Source organism: Micromys minutus (genome assembly GCF_963924665.1).
Source record: "Micromys minutus genome assembly, chromosome: 33".
NCBI classification, from domain to species: domain Eukaryota; kingdom Metazoa; phylum Chordata; class Mammalia; order Rodentia; family Muridae; genus Micromys; species Micromys minutus.
The window spans coordinates 13,050,135-13,068,250 of NC_137968.1; the positions used below are offsets into that span (position 1 = coordinate 13,050,135).

At 35.1% G+C, this 18,116-nt stretch overlaps 1 protein-coding gene across 3 annotated transcripts in view; it reads right to left on the reverse strand.

Annotated features, from left to right (window-relative positions):
• Window positions 1–18,116, reverse strand: part of CSMD3 (CUB and Sushi multiple domains 3) — a gene marked incomplete at both ends in the record, with an annotated part of 1,162,760 nt that overhangs the window by 408,894 nt on the left and 735,750 nt on the right. For all 3 annotated transcript variants that reach the window (XM_080909303.1, XM_080909302.1, XM_080909301.1), the window contains 3 exons: window positions 2,602–2,796; window positions 5,486–5,812; window positions 9,457–9,639. In XM_080909303.1, the coding sequence (XP_080765429.1) occupies window positions 2,602–2,796; window positions 5,486–5,812; window positions 9,457–9,639 (705 nt within the window). The remainder of the gene's footprint in view (window positions 1–2,601; window positions 2,797–5,485; window positions 5,813–9,456; window positions 9,640–18,116) is intronic.

Here is an 18,116-nt window from a genome sequence, read left to right on the forward strand (position 1 = left end):
TAAACCAGGCTGCTTGGATAGGAAGTTAAGAAATGCTGTGGAAGAAGACTAATGCTTTATTTCTTACAGAAGAAAATTTCGATTCTTCCTTTATAAAAATTGGTTGCCCTTATGTACGATTTGGACTCAGAAACAGAAAAGTCATTTCATGTCTCCCTTCAAAGCTAGGAACTCGCCTCTTGTCTTCAGAGCTTGGTAGGTCTTGTTTGCAAAAGAAACCTAGTGATAACCCAATAAGGGCCACAGGAATGTTGCTCCTGGCCTGTTTGGATTTTGCCTTCCTTGGCTATAACTTTGCCCTACACATGTTCCCACTGTGTTATTGACGTAGAAAAGAAGGAAAGCTGCGCGCGTGTTGTTCCCCTCACAGAGAAAGAAACAGTCTCTTTTAGAAAATTCATAAAGCATCTCTTTGAGATATTTGGAGAGTTTAATGGCCTGTGCCAAATTGGAGTTCAGCATACTGTGCTTTCTTTTAAAAAAATAAATAGCATCCACTTTTCACAGGTAGTGGAAAATTGCCTTCAAGAATTAGCAGTGATTCATAAAATTATTTGTTGTTATGATTTCATTACTTTTAGCTCTCCATGTAGTTAGGCGTCAGTCAACTTTAAAATCAATGCCCTAGTTAGGCAAATAAGGCAATGGAATTCAGCAATTATCAGGAAGTGTCTTACGTCTACCCACTGAAACATGAAAACAATATCCAGAGAAATGGAAGAACTAGCTCAGATCAGGCCACTGTTTACTGAAATAGCTCTAAACTGCAGACTAACCACGTGATAATTCTGAGCCTAGACTGGGTACTCTCCAAACCTTTCTCTCTTTGCATACCACAGTCATGGATCATGTCCATGTTACCTGTCCTACACCCCTGACACAAGGACCTACTGCTACACCGTTCCTCCCCGGAAACCCAACACCCTTCCTGTTTCCTGCCTTACCACCACATACCTATGACACTTCTTTACTGGCTTCACAAGTCAGTCTGGGAACGACATGATTGAAGTCAGGGGTCAGTTAATCGTGAAGTATGATATATAGAGAGAACTTTCTTTCTTATTGCACATTTCTATCATGCAGTCTCATTAATTTTTAACAGGGATGTTACAATCATAGTTATCAGTAGAGAAACTCATTATAAATCAATAATGCTTGAAGTTTGAATGTTTTCTAAAATCATCTACTTCAGCCTTCTGATATCAAAACGACACAGTGATTTAAGTAACAAGGAAGGAGATTCTGATAACAAGAGCCATTGGGGCAATTTAATTACGTGATCCACAGTTACTTCATTATGAGACACCGCAGATGTGTTGAATCTGATGAAAGTACTAATTTATAAGTAACTATTGTACTTTTGAACTTAAAACCTTGAATATTTTCAAATCAGCTGACAAATGACAAATCAAAATTTTATATTCAGATGAAGCAAATTTAAGGGTGAAGGAAAAGAGACAAGAACTATTTTAAGGATTTGCCCGAGGTCAGGGATTTTGTGTGCATGTTTGTGTGTGTGTGTGTGTGTGTGTGTGTGTGTGTGTGTGTGTGTGATGTGTGTGCATGTGTGTGTTTGTGTGTGTGTTATGTGTTTGTGTGTGTGTTATGTGTTTGTGTGTGTGTGTGATGTGTGGTGTGAGTGTATGTGTGCTTCCCGCTGTTTCTGCCTCTAGAATTCTCTGATTACAAACATGTGTCACTAAACCCAAAACTCTTACATGATTTCCGGGGATTCAATTAAGATCCTCAGGCCTAGAAAGCAAGCCCATTATTTACTGAGATTCTGCCCAGCTCCAAGGCCTTTATCACCAGCACCCCAAATGAAGAAAAGTAAATCACCTAATGATTCAAGTTATTTGTTAGAGGGTGTTCTAGTCCATATATATAGCTTACTTAAATAAATATATGTTCTCAGAAAATTACCTGGCAAGAGTTAGTTGTAATTTTGATTATCTTCACTGCAGCAATTATAAATAAACATAGAACTCTAAACATATACTTCTGTAGATTCTACATTAATATACTTGAATATATTTAATATATGCCTATATGATTTCTCTGTTTTTAAATATAAGTATGTATAATGATTAATGATTTAACTATGTCTTGCTGCAAAAGCAAAGCACTGAAAAGACAGCTAGAGCTACACGGTTTTTAAGATATGAATGTTTTAAAATAAAGTTAGTTCACATTTTGTTAATTAGTCATCTTTGAAAACTGAACATTAACATTAAATACCAAGAAAATGTGAGGGAACATATAATGACAAACTAGTCTTATAAAGTTGTCAACTATAACTGTAGTAGCCAAAGAGAAGCTTATAGAAGATTCCAGTTGGAGTATGTATGAATATTTATATCCAGTCTTAGTATATATTAATACTTATATTTGGGAAGATTCACAGAGGGATCTTAAAAGTTTCTAAAACTATTTAGAGATAACAATTAAAAGCCTAATTCAGTTCGACATATGTATGCTAACAAGGTTACATCAAGCACTGTGATGACCAGACAACAGTTCTTGCAGAACAGCATCCTTCTTGCTATGGTTTGCAGTTCGCACTCTGTTTGGGGCTCCCCTTGCCCTTTGCCCCAAGCTTACCTCCACATCTTGGGATCGGTCCGCTCCACATTACTTTCCCATCCATCAGAATGCATGTGATTGTTTCCGTCCCCTGGGTCTTAATAAACCCTTCTTCACAAATAACTGAAATGGAACTTCCTAGTTGAAAGTTGTCTCCAAAGCGACGAGCGTTGATGGGTATTCCCGGATCCGGGCATTCATTATGTCCAAATGCTTGAAAAGAAGAAGTGAAAACATGGGGAGGATAAAAAAGAGGGATTTCTATAGATTTCAGGTGAGGAAAATGTTCAAAATGATTGTGCTTTTTTCGTGGAAACTCTTGCACTTACTCTGCAAACTTAGATAATTTTCTCCCATAATTGGAGTACTAAATAATAAGTAATAGTTGTGATTACTTCCACATGTAATTTATACACTAAGCCTTCAAAAAATTATAAATCAAAACTTTAATTGTGTCTATTTATGTTAATCATTAGGCTAAACCAATACAAAAATCTCTAATGAAATGCGTTCAGAGTCCAGTTAACATGGATCCTAAAAGTTTTACGTCATCTCCTTTGATAATTCCATGACATGTTTGCTAGGAAGAAAAAAAGAGTTTCACTGGGAGAATTAAAGGGAATATTTTATTCTAGTCAGAAAATATTGCAATTATTTTATATCTTTCCATGACATTATGATCTTCCCTTCCTACTAAAATATTTAACTCTTCGTTGACCATGTCTTAGGCACAGAGATGTGACATTATCACATTTGACACTTAAAGGGGACTGATGAGGAAAATATCACCATAAAGAGAAACGTCAGACTTAAAGGAATTATCTGGCCTATCTCTCTTCAAAGAAATAAGAATTTATGGGACTGCAATGTTTCCTCAGTTCTGGAATTTAAAATTTTCTCAATAGCTACTGTATCTTTGGTCATTTCCTCATGTCTCATCATCCTCAAAACAATTCTGTATTTTTCTTGTTCCTTTAGGATTTATATTTGACAAAGGTAGAACTATAATAATCTATAAGACAATAAATGAATAATAAAATTTTTATCTTAATATAATATAAATTGAAGACCATTTCTGTGAGGACAAAGTATCATAAATTATAAACATAAGGCTCATCCATTATGAAGTTTTATAATTTCATACTATAATTATTCTGCATAAATTCAAGCAATTGTTTTAAATTTTCCTACTAATAATCATTTTAGAGGAGTTCCTATTTTGTATTACTGTAATATCATTTTTACCCTAACCTACAAAAAGATAATTGAAATGTGTTCTAAAATATAGAAATATATTATAGGTACATTTATTTTAATGACTGTTTTATCTTGTAAATGAAAAATTATTAACTTCTAAAGAACTAATAAATTAAAAAATAATAAAAAATGTTTCAAGTTCAATTTTCCGGTCATGCTGCTCTACTATATAATGTCTATGTAGATTTGTTCAGGAAAAATGAGCTGAAGTAGGAATTATTAAATCTATATAATTAAATATTATGGTTATTTTCTATAGCAAGTGAATAGACATAATATCTCAAAGCACCTCAGGCATCAACCTTAAAATCATGATGCAATTAATGCAAACTACAATGTAATTGAACAGATGCGAGCATTTATTCACCAACATGAATACATATGTTTGAAGATGATTTTGATAAAGATCCCAATTTAGCCAAACACTATGACACATATCAAGCTAACTGAATATAAATGATGTGCAGTTACCATTTTCCAAGGAATTTCTAGAAGTCACACTGTGGACAGTTATAGTTAAACTAAAAGTACACTGACTATAGTTTGTATGTCATTGATGAAACTCAGTATTACTTAGATAAGGGTGGGGTGAAGGGTGAAAGTCATTCCAAAGGCAGTGCTGATATCTGGAGATTAAATTCTACTGAGATAGAGCACGTTCCCAATAATGCAGGAGGTTAGACACCATCTGAGACAGAGTGGATGAATCTAGAGAAAGCACTAAATATTTGCAGCATTCTCTAGCTTCTGCCAAAACATTTGTACAACATAACGTTCACGTGTAATTATCTAAAACTATTGAGTTTTCTCTTTTAATTGCTTCAGCCTTCTGCAACTGCCATACAGATTTTTAGATCAATGATATATATCTTTGAAATGCAAACCTCATATATAGAAGCTAAGACAAACTATACCTCAAAACTAGGAAACTATATTAAACAGTGCACCATAGGACAAAAGTCAAGTGATCTAGCACAAAAGCTAGCTTGTGATTATTGAGCTCTTACTAGATTCACATATGACCTGCTAAAGTTATTCAGTCTATACTAATTTATAATTTACTTGTACATTCCTTCAAATATGGTATTATAGTTATGGATACATGAAGAACATATAAAATTGGAGTAGCAAGGAAAAGACTTGAAATTGGGCTGTCTGAGTTTTGCTGGTACTTTCAAAGATTGAAGTAATTTTTGCATAGTCATGCAAGAGAGCCTTCCCTACTTAGTGATGTCATCTGTCCAGTGCTCCTATGGCAATTAGAGTTATTAATGGAATTAGAATTGTATGTTGTCTTAATTGTTTAAGTACTCCATGAGTCTCCAAATATCAAAAGAAACATTTTCCTTTTCTTTAAACTAATAAATAAGTAGCAGGAAAATCAGGTTTACATTTATAGCAAGTTTTATATAGGAAAGCTTAATCTATTGGCTGATACAGTAAAACTTTGAAATGAATGTACTTAAATTTGGCTTTTCTCAAAGAGAAATAACACATAGAGAGTGAAATACTGTTGGCTATCAAGAAATCAATAGGAATCACTGTATTTGCCTTTGAAATAAGACTGGTTTGCATGATAGTTTTAAGTCCTCTACAGATATGTTACATATATGAACAAGTAAACACACAGCAACAAAATCCTTACTGTTGTATGTGATGTTGAAGCCACGCCCTGACATCGAATGGTCAGCTTGAAATTCCAGTCGCAGTATGTGGCTGTTACTAGTAAGGTGGGAAGGCACCTCTGCCCCAGTAAAAGTTCCCAGAATAGGGGAATCGGGAGAGTCGCCATCTTTAACAGCAAGAAAGTCAAACTGAGATTCCAAATCAAAATCATTGAAGGAAAGGTGGATCCGGCTCCCTGGATCAGAGATTATTGTCCAGATACAATTTAAATTATTTCCATAACCTTCTGGATAATCGGGGGAAAGGACTGTTCCCATCGGTGCAGTGAAGTTAGATAGGCAAGGAACTGGTTAAAAAAAAAAAGAGTAGATAAATAAAAGGTAAGCGTATGAACAGTAAATATTAGAAGACAATATCTACACACATTTTTTGTGGTAGTCTACAGTTAATCAATAAATGAAACCATAGCAAGGAATTCAAATTACCTCATAAAGAAGAAAGGAAATAAAATAATTTATTTTGTCTTTTACTGAAGGGTGAACTCAGGGCTTGGGGACAAGGGTCACATTGCTAAACTACACACACAAACTTCATTTTACAAATAAACAAAAGTAGCTCTTACTTTACATAAACACAAGTCTATATGCTTGGAGGTATACACATTTGTAATTTAAATAAAAGCCACATTGGTTGGTTGGTTGGTTGGTTGGTTGGTTGGTTGGTTAGTTGGTTGCTTGGTTGGTTGGTTGGTTAGTTTGTGTTTTTGAACATTATGGTTTTAATATGCTTGGCCTAAGTCGTGACACTATTAGTAAGTTTGGTCTTGTTGGAGTTTGTGTGGCCTTGTTAGAGGAGGTGTGTCACTGTGGGGGTGGGCTTTATGACCTCTCTTCTAACCACATAGGAGCCAGTTTTCTCCTCTTTGCCTTTGATACAGGATGTAGAACTCTCAGCTTCTCCTCCCCATGCCTGCCTGGATACTGTCATGCTTCTTGTCTTAATAATGGACTGAACCTCTGAGCCTGGAAGCCAGCCCAAATTAAATGTTGTCCTTATAAGAGTTGCCTGGCTATCATGGCTCCCTACAGCAATGGAAACCCTACCTAAGCCAGGACAATTCTCATTCGTCAGCCTCAGTCAAGGAGAATTCGCTCCCAACAGAACGGAAACATTTTCTAACACTGTGGCTTCTTCCTTCTGAGATGGAGGCTCCAGGCAGGAGTCACTATAACCACTCAGTGACACTTCATTTTTCCATGTGTCCTATGTGTGTTAGAGTATTCAACAACTGTCCTCTCTGCACTTATGAGAAATGTTCCGAAGTACCTAGGAAAGACTCAGTTTAATACAGTGATTGAAAAAAAGATCATTTTGAGGTTTATGTCAGAGTTAGAATTCTACAGCTTTTAGAAAATTGGTAAGGGTGCTTAAATGGATTTCATCCCTACCATGTTATGATTGTTTATGACACAAATATGAAGACAGGTTGATATATCTAACGGGAAGCATTTGTCACTGTTGGCAAAGTCTAGCAACAGAATCAAATACACACAGATAATTTACAGAAACTAAAATCTTATGCTCTGTTTACTTTATAAAGTTTTAAACATCTGATTGAAGTATAGGAAGTTGAGGAAGGTTATAAAAGAGAAAACAAAAACAAGCAAACACAATACTCAAAAAAAATCATTTTAAAAATATTGTCATAGTTTGTTCCAGTGCTCCTAAATATCTTCAACAAAACTCAGGTCATGGAATATGTGCCAAATTGTTTCTCTATTTCTCTGTCTCTGTTTCTCTTACACACACACACATACACACACACTCTCTCTCTCTCTCTCTCTCTCTCTCTCTCTCTCTCTCTCTCTCTCTCTCTCTCACACACACACACACACACACATACACACACATACACCTTTCTCTTATACTCACTATGTTTTATAAACAAATAAAATATGTTTAAAGTTTTTATATAGTACATGTATAAGGTATATAAACATACATTTGCCTGTAGAGTGTGTTTGTATGAACAGTTTTGAGACAGATTTTTGGAATATAGACAAAGGTGACTTAGGTTTATTCATCTTCCTGCTATAGTATAAGTATTTAAGTTAGAGGCTACTGCAATTGGCTCATTAGAATTAACATATGAAATCGACTAGGCAAAATTATATAATCATTTAAACCCCTAACGCTATTCTTTTCTATCTACATAAAATTGTAAGTTAACATTTAAAACTGTATTCTAAAATATAATCCAGTGGTAACAGTCTTTTGATTATTTTCATGATATACTTTAATGAGTTCCTAAAAATATTAACTTGAAGTCTCACAATAGTAATCAGAATTTCTCAAGTAATATTAATTTGTAGTGAAATGTAAAAAGTTTTAGTAAAGAACATAGAACCCCAGAAGCATAATATAATGTGATAATTTATTCTCTTTAGTTTCATAAGGAAAATGACAACTTATTGCTTTACTTTATTCTCATTATAGAGAAGTTGAAATTTCCTCATATTGTATATATATATATACACACATTATATGTATATTAATATATTTATTATGTTTATATTAATTATATAATTATAATATACATTATATATATAAACTATTCATGTTATTTGAAAATATACTTATGAATTCTATTATTTATGTTTTGGTAGTCTTAAGTCATAATAACCACATAACAGCTTGAATGAAATTTGTCTTCATAGATTCACATGTTTGAATGCTTGGTCCTAGTTATTTTTTAAAAGCTCAATATTAATAGCTTATTTTACCGCTTACTGGATTATTGGGTTTAGTAGAAAATAGTTAGAGATATCCAATGATGATACATGCCCCTAATTCCTGAATGCAGCAGAATCAATTTAAATAAGAGGCTACCTAGATATGGTATACATACCAAGCCAGCCAAGGGGGCTGCATGAGACTCCTCTTAAACAAAACAGAATATTTTCTGGATATTCAAGAAATTTTCTAATTGCCTTAGGAAATGAAAGTCACATTTTCATTACATGTCCTAGCATCTTACAAAATATTGCCAATTGCTTTTTCATTTTTGTGCTTGGGTGTGGCTCCAAAAAAGGGCACTTATCTAGAAGAGCCAAAGTCCTGAAAGATGTCTCTTGCACCATGTTTTCTTTTGTTGTTGGAGTGATTTATCAAATAATAGGTTTTCTGTTATGAAACCAATATTATCTTTCTGGAAGAATGCTTAGAATGAAAGAGCATCAATTTAAATATATTAGGTACTTCTAAGCTTTATAGGGCATCAATAGATTAAAATCAGGCCCCCTAATGTATTCTATTCTTTCTTAAAGAAGACTTCATTATGAATGAGAACTGACCTCCACTCACAGTCCCTTAGAACCTGATTATGCACTTTTACTCTGAAAGTTAACATAATATAATCACAACTATTTACTAGAACATAAAAGTGTATCAATGAGTGATCAGCATGTTCATTTTTAATGTATTTTGAAAAATATGGTTTTATAATCCTAACATTTTATACACACTAAACATTAATGGATTTTATGCAGTGAACTCTATTTCTTACCATGAACACCTCCTTGCAAAATAATGGCATTTACATAAAAGAAAAGCCTTAAATATGTTAATAATTCTAATATCAAATAACTCTGCATTATATTATGGAAAAAATGAGCTCATTAGGATTAGCTATAATGTCTAATTGCTATAAGCATTATTCCATGTGTAAAGCACAGAATGCTACCCACTTATTAGATGAATGCGCATAGTATATATATGTTGCAAGTGCCAAATGAACTATGTTAACTTTATTTAAATCTGTAATGAATTTTATAATTTGGCATAAGCACACATGTTAAAGATAGTATCACAAAGTGCTCCTCATTCAAAAATAATTACTCGGTTCCAGCTCTTTGCAATTAATTACAAAAGCAATTATCTGCAAGGACAGGGTAACATATGCCATCTAGCATCAAAACATTTGGTACTCACAGATACAGATGGGTATATTTGCAGACCATTGGTTATTCTCTTGACAAACAATGGATTTCTCTCCAATTAATTCAAACCCAAACTGGCATTCAAACCTTAAAACATCACGATTAGAAAAGCCATCGCCTTCTCTAATTCCATACAAAGGTGTGCCAGGATCGCCACAACTTTCTTTCTCGATTTCTGTAAAATAAAAGACAAAACTTAACTTGTACAGTTGCATAGATCTCACAGCTGCGTTGCAACATACACTTTCAATGTTCTGATCCTTCAGAGCAAAAGGATGGGTTCATTTTCCATTCTCAGTTTATTCCTGGTGTGTGATTCCTCTGGACTGGATGTGATGGTGTTCTTTGGGGCATGAAATGATGAATGCTAATAAATGCTTGCCTTGTTTTTATTTACTAGAGGAGTGTCTGGGGTTATTATAACTAATTAGGGTGACAGAGATAAGTGTTTTAACAGGAGAGTGGCACGCTTTAGATGCTTTGAGAGTATTACAGGTAAATGTATGTATCCACAAATATGCCCACGTACATTTCTTCCAAACACTTATTTTTGTTGTTGTTGTTTTTCCGATCATTTGCGAATGATATAAGAAATGATGGTCAAAGGATGAGGAAGCATTGTCTCCGTTCGGGAATTGATAGAAGGACGTTCCTTAAGAATGCTCTTTTAGGTAATAATTTACTTAACTGTTTAAAACAATAAATTACTATTGAAGTTGCACTCATTGGTAGCTGTCTTCAAATATAATCTATGTTGCATTAAGTATTCTTATATTTAATATGAATTCTAGAAGATGATATATATATATGCATAGAGATAAATAAATACATAGATGGATACCTAGATAGATACATAGATAGATACCAAGAATCTCTGTAATGTTTTAGAACATACCTGAATAAAGTGATATTTAACTTAGAAAAAGTGATGTTAACAAAGATATTTCCAAATTTTTATTTTATATTAAAATACTAAAATATTTTTAATAACTTTATTTTAAAAAACAAACAGTAATGTACAAATTTTAAGTATTTTTGCATAAAAGTATATGAATACAATTTTGTCAGTGCTTGGGTTTTTTTTTTAAAGGTTTGATAGTGTACATTAAGATCTTACTCGTTACAATGAGCATAAAGGACATGTAAAACAGGATGTAACCTGGAATTAGTCAAAGTTTTCTTGGTGTGTAAGGATTAGGTATAATGGTTTTTTCTTTTCTTTTAATTTCTTTTCTTTTCTTTTCTTTTCTTTCTTTTCTTGAACTTCATATAATCTGTGAGTTGTTTTTGGGGTGTTCAGAGATTTCTGGGGTTAGTATCCAATCATCAGTGACTGCATATTATGTCTGTTCTTTTGTGACTGGGTTATCTCGCTCAGGATGATATTCTCTAGATGCATCCATTTGCTTAAGAATTTCGTTAAGTCATTGTTTCTGATAGCTCAGTAGTACTCCATTGTATAAATGTACCACAGTTTTTGTATCCATTCATCTACTGAAGGACATCTGGGTTCTTTCCAGCTTCTGGATATTATAAATAGAGCTGTAATGAACATTGTGGTGCATGTATCTTTGTTGTATGTTGGCGCGTCTCTGGAGTAAACGCCCAGAAGTGGAATAACTGGGTCTTCAGGTAGTACTATGTCCATTTTTTTTCTGAAGAACCGCCAGACTGATTTCCAGAGTGGTTGTACCAGTTTACAACCCCACCAACAGTGGAGAAGTGTTCCTCTTTCTCCACATCCTCACCAGCATCTGCTGTCATCTGAACTTTTTTTACAATAACTTGCTGCTCTAGCAATGGACCACAATAGGTTTCCAATGCCTGCCTGCCTGCGGGCTGGTATAACCAAAACCCCAGTCATAGAGAATCTGATGATTTCCTCTACTCTCTTTGCACAACAGGCACACACATTAAACATATATACATACAAATAAAACATTAATATATATATATTAATTCATATAAAACATTAATATATAAAATATATATTGATATATATTATGTTTTATAAAAAGAGTAGGAAGAAAAATTAAACTTTTAAAGTTAATAAAACGTATAGCTCTGAGAGGCCCAACAAGCACCTGACTGAAACAGACTCATATACTTATATTCAACTAACAGACTGAAGTCAGGGACCCCTGTGGTTGAATTAGGGAAAGGCTGGAAGAAGCTGAGGGGAAGGGAGAAGCCATAGAAAGACCGCAATCTCAAATAACCGTGACCCAGAGATCTCTCAGACACTGAGCCACCTACCAGGCAGCATACAATAGCTGGCCCGAGGCCCCAGACATATACAGCAGAGCACTGAGTAGTACGGCCTCTGACGGAGAAGATCCACATAACCCTCCGTAGACTTTAGGTCCCAGGACACTGAGAGGCCTGGCAAAGTTTGAAGGACATTCTCTTGGAGACAGGGGAGGAGGAATGGGATGAGGAACTGTGCAATAGTTTGACCAGGAAGTGAATAGTGACTGGACTTAAAAAAAAGGGAATAATAATAATGGTAAAAAAACAAAAATAAAAACCCCACAACAACCTAAAATGTATAGAATCTTCTGCATCTAACATTTACGCATTCAACAATTATTCATTTCTGTGGAATTTACCAATCTGTTGTGTAGTTTTGCAATGATTTCTTTATCCAAGATTTTATACTTCTTGTAAAATATGTAAGACTAGAAACATTTGAGTCTTTAAATATGTAAATATATTTGCCATGACCTGCATTCTTCTATAATTAGCATACAATACACTGAGTTTTAATATGCTTTCATTATTATTCAAAGCCTTCTTTCTTAACCAAAGCATTCTAGAGTTGTCCTTGAAAAACATACGTCCTTAGACAAAGCCCCTAATGCTTCCTCTTCCTCTAAAGGTCTAATGTCCAGAGGTGATATTACTTACTCCCATTACTGTGAATTCTTTGTCTGCTTGATTGTATCCATTTTTGATATCAAAGAAAGAAGTTAGTGAATTCATAGTTACAGATGGTAATTATGATTATTTGACTATTAGAAATTTCATAAACCACTGTATGAGCCTAATACAGCTTAGAGCTATTAATTAAGTATTAATTAAATTATATGTAGGATTATTCTTGTCTGAAACTGGTTTCCTTTCAGTTTCATAAACAGTAAGAGCTACTTCTATATATTAGAGAAGTGATGTTAACTGTTATAAATATTTAAAGAATAGCAGAAGTGTTGCATGGTTTTACCTAGTACTCTGATAAATTGACAAAACTCTTACTACTTTTTTGTGGTGGTGATAATACACACTGGCCATCTCATCACTTGGGAGGCAGAAGCAAAAGAGAATCAATTCACAGTTTTCATGGGATACACATTAAATTTGAAGCCAGTCTCGGCTCTGTAGGGTACCATCCACAAACCAAAACCTCGAACAAAATCATCCTAATTCTTTGTATGGTTTATTTGTGATTACTAGACTAGTTTTCTTTATCTACACTTGTAAAATTTTGCAATTATATTAGGCTGCTTACAGGAGTCACTCAACCACTTTTGACAATTCTTGAACAATTATATTGTTTTTATTTTGCTTAGACATATTTTTGTCAAAATTCTACCTTTGTTTTGTTTAGACCATTTGTATTTCTACATTTCTGAAGAAATGTTTTAGAGTATTTACTCATACTTTCAGCTCTTACGGTTTTGTAAAAGTAAAGCATGTGCCCTCTCTATTTTCATCTACATACTTCTTAGAGTGCAAATGCTTTTCTTCTAAATGCTTTTCTATTTCCATTTTGAATCATTTCTTTACATATAACTTGAAACTTTAATGGGCACTTTTTATTTGTGGTGCTGTTATCATTCATTCTTTCAGAGTACCATCTAACATGTATTGATCACATTAATGTTTCACCCACTTCTTCCCATGCTGTGCCTCATCCTCCCCCACAACTTCGTGTCTAATTTTTACTTAATCACTCAAGAACAATTTGTACTGCCAACATATTATTGTATGGGTCTTCTTTTATCTTTTTATTTTGCAAAACGTTTTATTGGAAAGTCTCTATTTACATTTCAGATGTTATCCCCTTTCCCCACCCTCCTACCCATCTCCCCTTGCTTCCATGAAGTTGCTCCCACTCCAACCACCCATTCCCAACTCAGTGCCCTGGCATTCCTCTGCACAGAGAAAACAAGTTTTCCCTGGACCTCTTCTCCCATTGATGACAGACAATGCCATACTCTTCTACATATGCGGTTGGAGCCGTGGGTCTCATCAAGTGTGCTCATTGGTTGATGTTTAGTCCCTGGGAGCTCTGGGGGGCTTGGTTGGTTTTTAATGTTGTTCTTCCCATGGGGTTGCAAACCCTTTCAGCTCCTTCAGTCTTAACTCTAGCTCCTCCATTGGAGTCCCCAGGCTCAAGTCAATGGTTCGCTTCAAGCATCTTTATATGTATCAGTATGGCTCTGTCAGAACCACTGAGAAGTCATCCAATCTCGGGCTCCTGTCAGTAAGCACTTCTTGGCATCAGCAATAGTGACTGGGTTTGGTCCTGCATATGGGATGGATCCCCAGGTGAGGCAGTCTCTGAATGATCTTTTCTTCGGTCCCGGCTCTTTTATTGGTTTCTGTATTTCCTCCCCATGAGTATTTTGTTCTCCCTTCTAACAAGAACTGAGGCATCCACACCCTGTCCTTCCTTCTTTTTGAGCTTCTTAAGTTCTGTGAATTGTTTCTTGGGTATTCCAAGCTTTTTAGGCTAGTATCTGCTTACCAATGAGTGTGTACCATGTGCTCCTAGGAACTAAATCACCAACCAATGAGTACACATGGAGGGACTCGTGGCTCCAGCTGTGTATGTAACAGAGGATGGCATTGTCTGGCATCAGTAGGAGGAGAAGCCCTTGGTCCTATGAAGGCTCATTTCCTCAGTGTAGGGGAATGAAGTGTTGAGGTAGAAGTGAGTGGGTGGGAGTGGAAGCATCTTTATAGAAGCATGGGTAGGGGGATGGGAGAGAACAAAGGGAAAACATTTGAAATATAAATATATAGAATATCCAATAAAAAAAGGAGAACTAACTCAAAGTCCCATGGGAACTACATCAATGCTTCCAGTGACATAGACAATTCCTACTAAGCCCCATTTGTAAATGTTCTAGTAACTTCTACATTACCAAGTTAGAGGTCAAAATTTTTGTATATCAGCCACTTGAAAGAAAACAAAAACACATCAGAACTATCTACAAGCCAAAGTGTTATATATTTAAAACATGAAAAAAATGTATTCATGTATAGCCTTAACTATACACCTCCTGTTTAAACATAGTCTAGAATTTAAAAATAAATTTGTTACTTCATTCTCTTGGATCTTATAAGACTCGTGTATTTATGTATATATACAAATATATTACATGCATATAAATACACATTATGTATATGTATTATGTATATTTGTTTTTTGGACATACGTGCATGTGCATTATGTCTATATTTATACATAATGTATATTCATGTACATTGATGTATATATACATATATATATATATATATACACAACATGATTGTTTTTTATTTAGATATCCATTTCATGAGTATGTTTACATTCCAATTGACTATACATATGGCTTCAGAACATGAGTTCATAAACACTGGATATACACTTATGAACTAATGTGATAAATAGATGATGGTATATAAATAACCTTATGATAACCTTATGTCTTTTTATATGCTCTTTATAAATAAAGGGTTAGGGTTAGGGTTAGGTTAAAAATAAATAGTTAGCATATAAAAAGACATAAGGTTATCATTAAATAAGTACTCATGAAATGACATAGTTATATAGAACATGTATACAAGTCATATAATGACCATAGTCCTTATGTCTTTTGAATAATCTAAAGCTCTTAGAAGTTTTGCAGTTGATTTATATGAGTCCTTGACCCTTCTGTTAATTTATGTTTTACCATACGTTTTATATTCTCTATAGTGGCAATCAAGTCTAACTCACAAGAACACACCATTGCAAGGATCCTGTGCTACTTAGCACTCTGTAAACATAATTGTGGAGCTGCTCATGTTGCCTGCCTTGAGTTGGCAGCCTAAAAGACAGAGTGATGTCCTGCTGACTCCTTCTCCCTCCTTGTACCCTAGGAATGGTTATGTTCTAGTATAAAGCCAACGGTACACAAAACATAGATCTCTATACAGTTGTGCTCTGGATACTTGGTGAGATATGTACATTTGGTGGGTTTTCTTAAGGTATGATCATACTTAAATACTGTATTGGTTTCCTCATGTGGCTGTGATAAAACAATTAATAAGTCAACTTCAGTATGATAGGGTTTATTTTATCATCCAAGCCTTTGATCACAGTCTATCCTTGGCAAGTTCTTCTAGTTTGCTCTATGCTACTGAAATAAACGCCATGGTGGACAGCATTATAAAGCTTATTTTATCTTACAGGATACAGCTTATCATCATGGGAACATGGAAACAGGAATTGAAACAGAACCCCAAAGGAATGATGCTAACTGGCCTGCTCTCTGTGGCTAGCTCAACTCACATTCATATATAAACAGGGTAAGGAGCCCAGGGAAGACAGCATTGACAGTGGGTTGTGCATTCCTACATTACTTTTTAACTAAGAAAATATCCTGCAGACATACCACTATGCCAATAGGATGGAGGCAGTCCTTCCACTGAAGTTCCTTTCTTCAAAGTCACTACAAATTGGGTCAAATTGACAAAATAAAATGTTCCACAGACAAATTCACATATCAATGAGTTCACAAAACAATTTTTTCAAATGAGGTTCTTTCAAGTGCGACAAATGTACAAAGCCAGAACACTTCCCATCAATATATGACTTGTTTTTTTCAGGATATGTCTTAATGACAAAGTATAATTTACTATGGAAAAATTCATTCAGAACAAGAAGAATTTAGTTTCTCTTCCAATGCTTCTAGGTTTTATTATTCCATAACAATCTCATCTCTCAGAGTGTCAAAAAAGGACTAGGATTTATTTCATTAATAAATGGTTTCTACTAGCAGTCATGTAAGTAACCATGAATTATTTACAACTAAATTGGTAAGGTACAAAGTGAGTATCCGGTCCCTGTAGTCAGAGAGAGGAATGGAAGGGTAGCATCTATTTCTCTTTCTTTTTTTCAACACTTTGAAGGCAGAGAAAAAGGAGAGAGTGAGAGGGGGTCAGAGTGAGGGAGGGAGAGAGGGAGGGAAGGAGGGAGAGAGGGAGAGACAGAGAAAGAAGTGTAGTGAGTAGGGAAGAGCAAGGGTGGGGTTCAGATATCACAAGTAAAATGAGCAGAATAGTCTGAATGTAAGATATTGAAAGCAGTATTGGAAATAGTTTTAAATGATCAAGGCTGAAATATGTGGAAATGACTTTTTCAACACATTTTCTTTTCAATCACCAAGTTAACTTTGATCCTTGATGCCTAAGGTAATGCACCCTAGCTCTAAATTCAGTCAGTTTTCATACCAAAGAGTACCATCAGACGTCTCGGTGGAAAGGAACCACACATTGATCATACTCTAACTTGACAACCATTGACATTGTAAGTCCAGATTTCACAGAGAAGCCATGTAGGTTAAAAGCAACTGATCGGTAAATTTTTCAGTTTTGCTGATTCTTAACATTAAGAAGTCTCCTGGGAATCTCATTACCTAAGCACCTGGCCTGCCAAAGTGAGAAACACAAAATTGCACAGCTAGAAAAGACCTTGTGAGTTCAACTACCTTCTGCTATCCAGTATCTTAGACAAATGAGACTTCAGTCGATCTTTAAAGAGATAGAGAAGAAAATCCATAACCACGGAAAAACATGACACAGAGTGTTTGATAAATAATACAAACACAAGTTGCTTTATATTCATGATGAAAATATCAGCATTTAAAAATCCTAAAGGTTAGCTACAAAAGCTCAATACAATATTGCTCACAGGGCATACAAAGCTCAAAAAGAAGGAAGACCAAAGTGTGAATGCTTAAGTTTTTATTAGAAGAGGGAACAAGGGGCTGGCGAGATGGCTCATTGGTTAGCGCTGATTGCTCTTCCAAAGGTCCTGAGTTCAATTCTCTGCAACCAAATGGTGGCTCACAACCATCTGTAATGGGATCAGAATGCCATTTTCTGGGAGCAAGAGAGGAGGGGAAGGAGAAAAAGATGGGTAATATCAGGTATGGGAGGAAACAGGATGATACACAAAGGAAATTGAACAGAGATGTGTAGCAATGGGGAATGGAGAACTGGAGGTAGCCACCAGAAAGTCCCAGATGCCAGGAAAGCTAAAGGTTCCCAGGACCCAACAGGGATGAGATTAGCAAAAATGCCCAACAAAGGGGAGGGAGAACCTGTAGAGCCCTTAGTACCCCCATTTAGGGAAATGCCAAGGTGGTAAGGTGGGAATGCATGGGTGGGAGAGCATCATCATAGGAGCAGGGGTAGGGGAAGGGATAGGGAGTTTGGAGAGGGGAACTAAAAAGAGGGACAACATTTGAAAGTAAATAAATAAAACACCCAATAAAAAAACCTAAATAGAAAAATCTGGAAGAAGTCAAATTTCCTCTGAGACCAGGCTTGTAATGTTCGGAGAGCTTGTATCAAACCCATCCAATAGTGCATCTGAGAGAGTCTTCTGAGTTAGAGCATCAG